The sequence below is a fragment of the Mauremys reevesii genome, linkage group 2 (genome assembly GCF_016161935.1).
Source record: "Mauremys reevesii isolate NIE-2019 linkage group 2, ASM1616193v1, whole genome shotgun sequence".
NCBI classification, from domain to species: domain Eukaryota; kingdom Metazoa; phylum Chordata; order Testudines; family Geoemydidae; genus Mauremys; species Mauremys reevesii.
Genome location: NC_052624.1, coordinates 30,054,729 through 30,067,692, shown reverse-complemented (window position 1 = coordinate 30,067,692; position 12,964 = coordinate 30,054,729). Strand labels below are relative to the sequence as shown.

Here is a 12,964-nt window from a genome sequence, read left to right as displayed (position 1 = left end):
ACAGCGCCAGCGAGCTTTTAGAGTGCGTGACGGTGAGCTGAGTGGGCTCCATTCTTGCCATGGTATGGCGTCTGCATGGGTAATCCAGGAAAAAAGGCGTGAAACGATTGACAGTCACTGCTTTCATGGAGGGAGGGGCAACTGACGACATGTACCCAAAACCACCCGCGACAATGTTTTTGCCCCATCAGGCATTGGGAGCTTAACCCAGAATTCCAATGGGCGGTGGAGACTGCGGGAACTGTGGGATAGCTACCGACTATGCACCGCTCCCTAAGTCGATGCTAGTCACGGTAGTGAGGACGCACTCCGCCAACTTAATGCGCTTAGTGGGGACATACACACTCGACTGTATAAAATTGATTTCTAAAAATCGACGTCTATAAAATCAATTTAATTTCGTAGTGTAGACATATCCTTAGGCTGGATAGTAATAGTCTATGATCAGCCATATTGAATGCTGCAGTGAGATCCAAGAGTATGACTATCCCTTCATCTATAGATAGCAAGAGATTGTTCATCTGCGCTACCAGTCGTGATTCTGTTCCATGTCCTGGCCTGTCAGTTTACTGGGAATAGTGCAGAGCAGGTAGAACAGTGCTACGGATCTGACTCATTTGCTGGTGTCCTCATCTAGGATGAGGTGAGTGCAAGATGCCCAAAAAGCCTTTAGTCAAAGTGCTGCAAATCACATTTAAAGGGGCTTTTAGCACCAAGTCCAGACTACTCTTGGATAGCGGACATCTGACTCCTACTAACTGGCTCAGGTCTATTTAGAAAAGCTGGACGTGCACAAGTCCATGGGTCCAGATCTAATGCATTCAAGGGTGCTGAGGAAGTTGGCTGATACGATTGCAGAGCCATTGGCCATTTTCTTTGCAAATTCGTGGCAATCAGAGGGAGGTCCTGAACTATTGGAAAAAGGCAAATATAGTGCCCATATTTTAAAAAGAGAAGAAAGGATCTTGGGGAACTACAGACCGGTCAGCCTCACTTCAGTCCCCGGCAGAATCATGGAGCAGGTCCTCAAGGAATCCATTTTGAAGCACTTGAAGGGGAGGAAAGTGATCAGGAACAGTCAACATGGATTCACCAAGGGCAAGTCAAGCCTGACCAACCTGATTGCCTTCTATGATGAGATAACCGGCTCTGTGGATATGGGGAAAGCGGTGGATGTGATATATCTTGACTTTAGCAAAGCTTTTGATACGGTGTCCCACAGTATTCTTGCCAACAAGTTAAAAAAGTTTGGATTGGATGAATGGACTATAAGGTGGATAGAAAGCTGGCTAGATTGTCGGGCTCAACAGGTAGTGAACAACAGCTCGATGTCTAATTGGCAGCCGGTATCAAGCAGAGTGCCCCAGGAGTCAGTCCTGGGGCCGGTTTTGTTCAACATCTTTATTAATGATCTGTCTGATGGGATTAATTGCACCCTCAGCAAGTTCTCAGATGACACTAAAATGGGGAAGAGAGGTAGATCTGCTGGAGGGTAGGGATAGGGTCCAGAGTGACCTAGACAAATTGGAGGATTGGGCCATAAGAAATCTGAGGTTCAACAAGGACGAGTGCAGGGTCCTGCACTTAGGGAGGAAGAATCCCATGCACCGCTACAGGCTGGGGACCGACCGGCTAAGCAGCAGTTCTGCAGAACAGGACCTGGGGATTACAGTGGATGACAAGCTGGATATGAATCAGTAGTGTGCCCTCATTGCCAAGAAGGCCAACGGCATATTGGGCTATATTAGTAGGAGCGTTGCCAGCAGATCAAGGAAAGTGATTATTCCCCTCTATTTTACACTGGTGAGGCCACATCTGGAGTATTGCATCCAGTTTTGGTCCCCCCACTACAGAAGGGATGTGGACAAATTGGAGAGAGTCCAGCGGAGGGCAGCAAAAATGATTAGGGGACTGGGGCACATGACTTACGAGGAGAGGCTGAGGGAACTGGGGTTATTTAGTCTGCAGAAGAGAAGAGTGAGGGGGAGATTTGATAGCAGCCTTCAACTACCTGAAGGGGGTTCTAAAGAGGATGGAGCTGGGCTGTTCTCAGTGGTGGCAGATGACAGAACAAGAAACAGTGGTCTCAAGTTGCAGTGAGGGAGGTCTAGGTTGGATATTAGGAAACACTATTTCACTAGGTGGGTGGTGAAGCACTGGAATGGGTTACCTAGGGAGGTGGTGGAATCTCTTTCCTTAGAGGTTTTTAAGACCCGGCTTGACAAAGCGTTGGCTGGGATGATTTAGTTGGTGTTGGTCTTGCTTTGAGCAGGGGACTGTACTAGATGACCTCTTGAGGTCTTTTCCAACCCTAATCTTCTACGATTCTATTTGATCAGAGACTGTGCTGTATTCTTCTTCCTAGCACTGGATATCTTCTCCTTTCTGCTCCCCAGTGGCTATGTTTGCAGCATAGTTCTTAATTCCTGAATGCAAGAATGCAAGGTAAACTGTTCACCGATGTTCCCATCCTTTGCTGAACATATATGACTACGGTCATTAAAGTGATTGTATATTTGTTTGCAGAAGTGTGTCGCAAGGCTAATAATGTAACAAAAAAATATAGAATACATATTCTGGTTATTAAACTTCTGCTATGTAAAGGTTAACACTTGGGGATATGCAAAGACTGAGTTAAATTTGTGTATCCTCAGGACACAGAATACCTTCCTACATGAAGAAAAAAGAAAGATGAAAGCTCAATAGATGGCTATGAAATTACTGCTGTTTGTTTAATGTATTATGGTAGTGCCCAAAGGCCTAGTCAGGATCAGGACCCTAGGTGCTGTACAAGCACACGGGATAGGGTGACCAGACAGCAAGTGTGAAAAATTGGGACAGGGTGGGGGGTAATAGGAGCCCATATAAAAAAAAGCCCCAAATATTGGGACTGCCCTTATAAAATCAGGTCACCAGGGCCGTCTTTAAGCCGATTCCCCCGAATCAGGCCTCGCGCCTAAGGGGGCCCCGCTCCTTAGGCATCTTTTCAATTATTTTTTCTACTCACCCAGCGGCGGGGGTCCACTCTGGTCTTCAGTGGCATTTTGGCAGCGGGGGGGTCCGCTCCGGGGCTTCGATGGCATTTCAGCGGCAGGAGGGCTTGCAGTGCTGCAAAAGACCCGGCGCGGACCCCCCGCCACCAAAGTGCCGCCGAAGCCCCGGACTGCCGATGGATATTCAAATCGGGCCCCGCCCTTCATAAAGCCAGCCCTGCTGGTCACCGTAACACAGGAAGGCATAGTCCATACCGTGAAGAGTTTACAAACTAGTAGATTTGGGGAATTTTTTTTACCTTCTGTGAAATTAAATCCTGTTGCCACTGAAATCTTAAATTACTCAGGATCAGCCTGGATAATATTATTTTTGCCGGTTATGAAGCCAGAGGGGCTTGCTGTAAATAGTTATAAATAGTAAGTAAACTACATTAATAATCCCACCTCTCCAGCAGATCCCATTGTCCTAATGAAGAGGGAAAACACGGTTTTGTGTAGTATGGGCTATTTTAAATAAACTAAGTATTTGGTTTTAGTGGATTTACAGCATGTAAAGCTTTTGGACTTGAAGCACATGACAGTTACCATTGGTGGATTGGATCAGACCAACAAAACATGGATTTGTCTATGACTAAGACCTTTCAAGTGATGGGCAAAGTTAGAGCTAGATTAAAGCACTCCAGTGTTCCTTTAATTATATATCTTGTTTGTGAAGATATCTGCAAGTGCAGGAATACTTTCTAGCCTATTAGTTCCATAGAGTTCTGTCAGTCTTCATTACTACTGTCTCCACTATTAGGGTAGTTTGAATTATTCATCCTTTTTCTTTTGGAAAGACCTATTTAGAATGGAACTTAAAGTAGTCCTAGAAGTCCTCAGTTTATGTGTAAAGCAGAAACTGGCTTCTGTATTGATTTAAAAGGTAGCATGCCCTTGCTTTTTTAATAACCACTACAAATTATGGATTCTAGCATTTGTTGTGTGATTACAGCACTTTTGGCTCACTTCTGTGGGAGCATAAGAACATAGGAATTGTCATTCCAGATCAGTACTAGTATCCTGTATCTGAAAGGGGGACAGGACCAGATGTTTTTCTTTTCTATTCTATTCTATTCTGTTCAGGTTTTATGCCATGCTTATCATTGTAGTATCTGAGTGCTTTCCAGTAGTGCATCTGTCATGTCTCGTTTGTTCTCTCATTTTTTCCCCAGAGGGAGAAGCATGTGCAGTGGAGTGTCTTGTTTTGGTAGTGTCTTTTTTTTTAAATTTATTAATAAACATTGCAATGTGTATATTTTAGAGACGGCAAAGTCAAAGAAATGTGCCTTGCTTGGAGCAAAAAGCGATGAGGTCTATGATGGTCCTCAGTTCCTGGGGGAGTTCATTCTACAATCTCAGAGCACCCCAGAGAAAATTCTGTTTCCTTGCATGGGTGAGCTTTACTCTTATTGTTGAGAGTCCCATTGTGCCAGAGGAACGTAGAGGAACATGCTAGAATTCCCATAATGGACAATTATAGAATAATCTATTTAACCCCCACCAGCTGGTGTATTCTCTGAAGCACTTGTATTTTTTGTCCTAATTAATGTAATTGTGGATTTTCTCATTATTCATATACTGTAAATGATCTGCTGCCTTTTTTGAATACCTCTAAGTTCTTGGACTTGCTATATGTGGCAGTGAGTTCCACAGGATAACTATGCATTGTGCAAAAAGTACTTTTTGGAATAAAGATGTAGATTCCACTCTTCTATCCGTGCTATATTAGATTTGTAATTAATGAAAGAATTTTGGACTCTTGTATAGGACTGCTATTCTAGCTCCTTCAGCAGCAAAAGCTTCGCTTACCCCCCCCCCCAATCTGGAGCCACTGTTTCTAGAGAGAAAACAGTAGACAGAAACAATAAATGATGGCCACCATTAATATATATTTGATGAAAATATGGGGCTGGTAATGAAAGTGACCTTCCAGTATAGAGGGTCACCATTCTGAAATGGTGTGGAGAACACCATGACCCATAGAACAATTTCACCATATCTAGTGCCTTGCCTAGACTCAGTCTTTAAAACTGATTTAAAATTAGCACATAAGGAAATTATGTCAGATCATGATTTTGAAGTCAGTCCTATTTTGCAGAGATATATGAATCCTTCAATAGATCATCTTTTAAGGGCATCCATCCAACTGCCCAGAGATATGCAGTGGTGTCAGTAATAGTACTTTTGTATAAGTGGTGGTGTGGTAATTCCAGTACACAGGAAAGAAGTTGGTAAAACACTTAAAATCGCTTTTACACAACTGAAATATATGCTTTAATTCAATGCCAATATTTTCTTGCTTTCTCAATTCAATAGTCAAACCTAGCAAGAAAACTCATAATGATTTTTATTTGGCTAAGTTTAATAGGCTCTAGATCTCTGCAGGTAATTATACAGTATTACATGATAGATTGTTGCAAATAATTGTGGAGTAATTACTGATGATCTGCTGGTTTTGCTAGTTAGAAAAAGCAGAGCAAATGTGTTAATCTTACAATAAATTAACCTCTGAAAGCAATAATCTAGTGCATCAGATGCTAAGAACAAACTACTTGCCTTTCATTCTAAGCAGCACACTTTGTACTTGCCAGAAAGATACTTGTACTACAAAAATACCATATTTGGATATGTAACAGCAATCCTTATCCTATTTTTTTCCCTGTCTTCAAATAATTGCTTTGGTATTGTATGTTTGCCTTCTGTTAAAATTGCAGTTTCTTTTTCTTGTAAAATCTTTATGACCTGAGAAACTCAATACAGCTAAAATAATGAGGAATCCATATTTTTTAAGTATACGAGATTTAAATATATTTTCCCCAAACATTAGAAAAATATGGACATTTTTGTTTAAGAAATAAGGGAACGTTTGTAATATGCAAAGAAAGATGATGGTATTTTAAAATGTTAATTATTTCTCTTTTGCAATATTATATTTCAGATGGAAAAGAAACAAAAGAAATCCTGGGGCCTGAAGCTCAAGCCGATGAAGCTGGATGTACAGGTATTTGTCTAATTAAATTCTGTAATCTGTGCCCCTTCGCTGCTCCGGCCGCCCTGCAGCTTTTGTGGTTTGTTTTTTGGGGGGGTTCCCCTTCGCTGCTCTGGCCACCCCGCAAGTTTGGGGGTTTTGTTTGGTTGGTTGGTTTTGGTTCTTTTGCTTGGGGCGGAAAAAAAGCCAGAGCCAGCCCTGTCTGCCTTGCAGCAGGGTGGTGGGGTGGGGCTTCTGCACAGCAGGTCGGGGGGTCTCGTGGCTTCAGCTCTGCAGGGCGTATCTGCTGGAGCTCAAGCCCCAGCAGGCATCTCCACCAGAGCTGAAGCCACGAGCCCCGGTAAGTGCCTTCCTGCTCTCAGATTCCTGAAGATTGTCATATGCGGCTCAAAGAGTCAGTAAATTTGGCCGCCCAAGGATTATTCGGAAATATGTTTGCATTTTTTTAATCTTGGTATACATATTTTAACCATAAGGTCAATACCAAAGAGAACAAAGAACTACTTTACAGTACGTATGGTGAAAACTGTCCCATGTCATAAATAGAATCTAGTGCTTGGATTTTAAAACAGGAGGACCAGTATGAGACTTCACACTGTGAGACAAATGGTAAAGCTTTACCTTCTTATTAAAAATATGCTGCACATTAATAACTGAGAATGAAGTATAGGATAGTAATTTACAGTCAAAGCTTTCACAGAATGCATTTCATGGCAGTAAGTATAAACTGCATGAATAATGTATTCAAGCAAATATTTACTAGCAACTATTTGTCATGCTATAGATTATGTAAAATATTTAACTGTATTTTTGCTAATAGTGAAATACAGTTTTAATGAAAAACAAATGAAGTTGATCATTGATTGTGCCAAGCTTAAACCTAGATGATTTGGAACAGTACTAATTAGATCCAGAGCAAACTGTTTGAAACCTCCAAACCTTGGTGAACAAGCTACTCAAACTCTCGAGCAGCAAACTCAAACTCTTCAGCCAGCAAGCATGCTTTTCAGTGAAAATCTGCATGAATATGTCCTACGGGTTTGCAGTAATGAACAAACTTTAAATAGAATTAAAAATCGTGTCTTGAAGGCAACAAATTCAGCCTTGCAATTGCAGGACCCAAAGAAGCTGCAGGAATGGCAAGTGCCATTCAGAATAGGATCACTCAGTCATGACTAAGAATCCATCATTTTATTCTAAGATTTTTGGGAAAGTTAAGTGGAACAAAGGAGCCTAACATGGACAAAGTTAGGACTTTTTTAAAAAAATTGTCCTAATTTTTTGTTTTTGTATTATCTTTTACGAATCTGAAGATGGAGGAACCATTCAGGAAGGGAATTCACAATGGGAAATAAAAACATAATGCCACCATTTAGTGGTTTGAAGGGAGGTGTCGATAATTGTGACCTGTAGGTGATTTCTTTTCAGTCTGTATGGTGTCCCTTTAACTTCACTATGCCACAGTTTCTCTATTTGTAAAATTGGGCTAAAACTCTTTTATCTCACAGGATTTAACCTAAGACTTAATTAAGATTTGTGAAGTGCATTGATATCCTTGAATGGAAGATGCTATAGAAGTGCAAAATATTATTGTCACGTATGTATTATTTTAAAATGTTTTCATATGACGTTGAAATTCCGTTAAAGATTTTTTTTTTATTTTAGTAAAAGAAGATGAAGGTGATTCTGAAGTAGAAAATGAACAAAATCATGACCCCAATGTTGAAGAATTCCTTCAACAGGAAGATACAGCTGTTATTTACCCTGAAGCTCCTGAGGAGGACCAGAGACAAGGCACACCAGAAGCTAGTGGTCAGGATGAAAATGGTAAATATTATTTCACTAATCAGTAGTCTTTACAAAATGAATTGCACTGAAAGGTTGACCTAGAAAGTCCCTATATTTTAGAAAAATAAGGATCCAGGCATCTACTGTAGACTGTGTAGCTGTTGAAATAAATGGGAGTTCAAACCGCTGATTGTTATGTACTGAGGCTATAATCAAGCAAAAATTACTTTTAAGGTTTCTGATTCTTAAGTGGCCTTAAGTTTAGCATTGACTATTTATTTTTATGATAGATTTTGCTAATACCCTCTTATAAATTCTGTTTTGCTTACTTGTCTTGTGTGAAAGTAACAATTGATACATGCGATAATTAAAACATTTGGGTTTTGATTATTTGTTATGGGAATTGTTAAGTGGAAATGCTAGTCTACAATAACGGAGTGTAAAATAACAGTCTAGAACTCCATTTGATAATATATGCAAAGGTATAATAAACCAACATTTAAATAATTGTAAACAGATTGAGTCAAACTAGCACACTTTCTGTAAAAGTAACTTGTGTCTCTGTAACCGGTTGTTTATTTGAAACATATAATAAAAATAATTGGCAAAGAGAATCTGCTAGATAATAATTCCTTGAAGATCTAAATAATTTCTGGCAAGTTCCTTCTCAAAAGACTAATAAGAAAATAGGAAATACTGGTTTACATACAAAATTATCTTCTGGAGTAAGAAATGGCTAAACAGTAGAAAAATAACAATTAATGGTTGTTTTTCATAGTGGAGATAAATTGCAAGATAGATAAAAATTATTACTTACAAAAAATTAAATTATTTTTTTAAACTTAAAACACAATTTTTAGTTGAAATCAGATTTTTTGATTCACATATTGCTAGTTCTTTCTTCCCATTTTATAGCCTTAAATTTCAAAAATGGATGATCTGCACTAATTTTCTTAATTCTTTTCCTGGTTGTTAGCAAAATTTCAGATTTTACACAGATTTTTTTCTATTAAGAAGTTTCTTACTGGAAATTCATAGCTGTAAAGAAAAATGCTGAGCTGAACTGAAAAGACAATTCCAGAGTCTTATTCAAATCCTTACTGCAAGAACACCACAAACACAATAATTGATAAGCAAATAGCCCATGGTCTATTTGCAACCAACATCACCCTCAGATATATTGAGACTCCACAAGTCAAGAAAACTGAAGTGCTTTGACCAGGCTATGCTCCATCAGCCATTTGAAGTCAATGGGACTTATACTCCTAAAACACTTAAGCTCGGAATTTCAAAAGCACTTAGATACCCAAGTACTGGCTTAGTAGCCTAAATGTAGGCTCTCATTTTTTAATATGATGGCCCGTCTGTATAAAAAAAAGTTCAGTTACTTTGTTAATCTAATAAATGTATATAACTTGTTGTGTTAACACCTAAGCAATTTTGTTTTGAAGTGCCAAGATTTTATGCCATGCAGAGAGATGTTTATTTTTTAATACAAATAAAATATAAGCTTCTGACATTGCAAACAGTGTCATCAAACATGCATAGCCTACTGAGAACTGTTGCACCAGCCAGGATGGCTATGGTTGATGGGTGTGGCACCAGGCATCGTGTAGTGAAATTCCAAGATCTGGCTCAATCATGCAAATCCATGAATACTTGGGGTAGTGCTAGGTAGGGTCAGGTCGTGCACCCCTTTGCACATCAATGGAGAGATTGATAGCACGCTGTGCTGGGATGTTTTTGTCCATCCTGGCATCATAGCTGAAAAGCATACAATGCTGCTTTTCGGTGTAATGAGCAATTGAAGGAAGGACAGAGCTCTGCAAGATTATGACATTTCACACAAAGTCAAACAAGTTTATGCTTAGGATTTGACACTAACAGTGCATATGGAGTGTCTTTAGCTGCTCCAAATCTGCCTATAAGAAGGTCCAGGTTTCTGATCCATATATACAGGTAGTACACAGGTTTGATAGATCCTGAAGTTTGGCCTGGTCTATACTAGAAAGTTAGTGTAAGCTTCCTACCTCTCAGGGACCGGGTGCACCCTCCGGTGGCATCGGAGAATTGGTACGCCCATCGGAGAGTTGGTCGGGCAGCCTGGCGTGCAGCTGCACAATTGCACAATAGCAGTTCAAACCTCCAGAGGAGGATTAAGCAAACAGCCAGTAGTCCAGGCCTCCTGCCTGGGGTAAATGGCAATAGTCTATGGCCCAGGCCCTCTAGGTGTGGACTTGAGCAATTACAGTCTATGGCCCCGGCCGCCTGGCTGGGGTAAATGACTATAATCTATGGATCAGGCCTTCTGGATGAGGCCTAGGGTTCAGGCCTCCTAAGGTGATGGCCAAGCAAACAAACAGTCAGTAATTCCGGCCTTCTAGCCTAAAGGTTTGCATACAAACATCGCCGCATATGGATTTTCTACAGCGATAGAACCCCTTTCATCACTGTACTAAGTGTCTACACCAGTGGTACTCAACCTTTTTATAATTGTGGGTTGTAGACCACAGGTTAAGAACCATAGAGCCCCCTTCTCCCCCCGCCCACTCCTCTATGCCCAGTGCCCCCTGCCCAGAGACCCCTCCACAGAGCGGGGCCAGAAGTGGAACATGGGGCCGGGCAGCTGGACCCTGGACCACAGTGCAGGGCTGGGCAGCCGGACCCCGCAGCTGGGACCCTGCTGCTGGGGGCTGGGAAGCTGACTGCTGGGACCCCACCACCCATGACTGGGCAGCTGACTGCCAGGATCCCACCACCCAGGGCCAGGCAGCCGGACCCCAGGACCCCGCCGCCCAGGGCTGGGCAGCTGGGACCTGGATCCCGCCATGCCAGGCAGGCAGCTGGACTTTCAGTGCCAGGCCAAAAGCAGAGTGCCCAGTGCAGGCCGGCAGCCAGTACCTGAGGCACAGGGCCAGGAGTGGAGCTCCACCTAAGATGTTCCCAGTGCCCCCCCACCCCTTCACTGCCCAGAGCTCTGTTCCAACCTGCCCAGAGACCCACTCTCCCACACTCTGCCCCCATGCAACACTCACCAGCCCCCTGCTGGCAGGAGTGCTCCAGCAGGCTGCCAGACGTGGTCTCCCATTCAGCCAGCCAGCCCTGCCCCCACCAGCCCAGAGCAGCAAATTTTGAATATTTTTTAGCACACAGGTGGGCCCCGTGTGTAGTAAAGATGTACCCCAAGTCGCAGTGCAAAAACATTTTTGCTTCCATAAGTGAGACATGGACTTCATGCAGGAGGCTGTGAGATATTTTCATCAAAGAACATCCAGTTTGCTGAAACTATTTGGACTCTGCCTGTAGCCTAGGTAAATGAACTCATCAACACTCACTGCAGTAGTCAATTCCACCTGCACCAGGGGTTGTGGTGGCCCAGCTCCAAGATTCATGCCATGAGGCATTCAATCCCATAGTGGAGACAACACCTTGGAGACCTTAGAGGGCAGGGCTGAAATTCTCTGACTTCTCCACTAGCAGGGCAGCATCATTGATGTAGTCTTTGTCAGCGAAAACTTCTTGACCGACCTTGATTCTGACATGTGGAGCGGCAAGTCCCAATATCTAGTTAATAGCTTCACAGAACAATGCTGGGAAGAGAATTTTTTAATAATAATAATTGGAGATATACCTATCTCCTAGAACTGTAAGGGACCTCAAAAGGTCATTGAGTCCCCCGCCCCCTTTACTAGCAGAACCAAGTACTGATTTTTGCCCCAGATCCCTAAGTGGCCCCCTCAAGGATTGAGCTCACAACCCTCAGTTTAGGAGGCCAATGCTCAAACCACTGAGCTATCCCTCCCCCTGAATACATCCTTGCCACATACCTGGGGTCATGTAGAAACATGGAGAAAGCTGTGAACCACTACACACACTCACACCAATACCAGTGTGAAGACTGCGCACCAGATTTATCTAAACATCTGGAAAGCCAACTCCTTTCGGGGCAAGGGAAAGTGCTGACATATCACCGAATCAGAAGCTGCTCTGATGTTGATATATGCCACATGGAGTGAGTGGTTAAATTTTCAGTGCAGATGCCAGAAGCCAGAGTGTCTATAGTCAACCATCCAACAGGGAAACCTGATTGCTGTGGAGGACAATGTTTGTTAAGGAGTGGCTGCATCCTACCAAGACAAATGTGAACAAAGACCAATAACAATGAGATTGGCCTGTAGCTGCCACACTTGGTGTGAGATCCTTTGCCCTTGTACAGGGACACTATGATGCCATCTTTCCATTCTTCTGGTATTTTGCCTGATGCCCACACTTTTAAGAACATGCCAATGCTTACTGGTTCCAAGGTACCTTGAGCAGCTCAGGTTGAATACCATCAGGTCCCGCAGCATATCCATTCTGTAACTGTTGGCTGGCCTTTCATACTTTCTTGAGTGATGAAGGACCTGTGTTCTTCTTCGAGTGTTTGCTCATGTCAATTCCATTTTAAGCGCGACCACATGCGCAGTTGTCGGAGATTTTTGCCTTAGCGGTATCCGTAGGGTTAGCACTGGTGCCCCTTTGAGTGCCGCATTCATGCGCCGGTATATCAGGCACTGCCGACCCTACGTCCTCTCAGTTCCTTTTTACTGCTCGTGGTGGTTAGTCAGAGCACCTTTCCTTGCATACCAAGAGCTAGCAGTTTTCGTCTTTACTGACTTCTAGCCTTAGGGCCTTATAAATAGTTTGTTTATAGTAGTCAGTGTTAAGTGTAGTTAGCAGTTAAGAGTCCCAGCAGGGACTTTGCCTTGGGCCGGCATGCCCCTGTCTCCCAGGTTTAAGCCCTGCGTGGACTGCAACAGGCCTATGCCTGTAAGTGACCCCCATAGCAGCTGCCTCAAGTGCTTGAGAGATAAATGCCATATTTGTAGAAGCTTTCAGCCCTGCACACAGAAGGAGCGGATATTTGTTTATGGGCTCTCCTCATGGAGTCCGCCCTTTGTCCGGCTTCCATGCCGTCCCACCAGGACTCGCTGAGTACATCTGCCTCGGTGTGCAGTGCTCCGCCCAGCACCATTCCCCATCGCCGGTGCCCCAAAAAAAGGCTAAGAAGCATGGCTCCCCAGCACCAGGCAAGAAGGGCCATGGGTCATCGGGCAAGGGATCCACTTTGGGTCACCCGGCCACTCTGGAGCCACACATTCATGCCTTCCCCAGT

At 43.0% G+C, this 12,964-nt stretch overlaps 1 protein-coding gene across 2 annotated transcripts in view; it reads left to right on the top strand.

Moving 5' to 3' along the window:
* The window catches only part of ZEB1 (zinc finger E-box binding homeobox 1), a 253,319-nt gene that overhangs the window by 168,869 nt on the left and 71,486 nt on the right, over positions 1-12,964 (top strand). For both annotated transcript variants that reach the window (XR_005593894.1, XM_039523785.1), the window contains exons 3-4: positions 5,971-6,033; positions 7,687-7,848. Coding sequence is in view for 1 of the 2 variants with exons in the window: in XM_039523785.1 (XP_039379719.1) it covers positions 5,971-6,033; positions 7,687-7,848 (225 nt within the window). In the remaining variant the exon portion in view is untranslated. The remainder of the gene's footprint in view (positions 1-5,970; positions 6,034-7,686; positions 7,849-12,964) is intronic.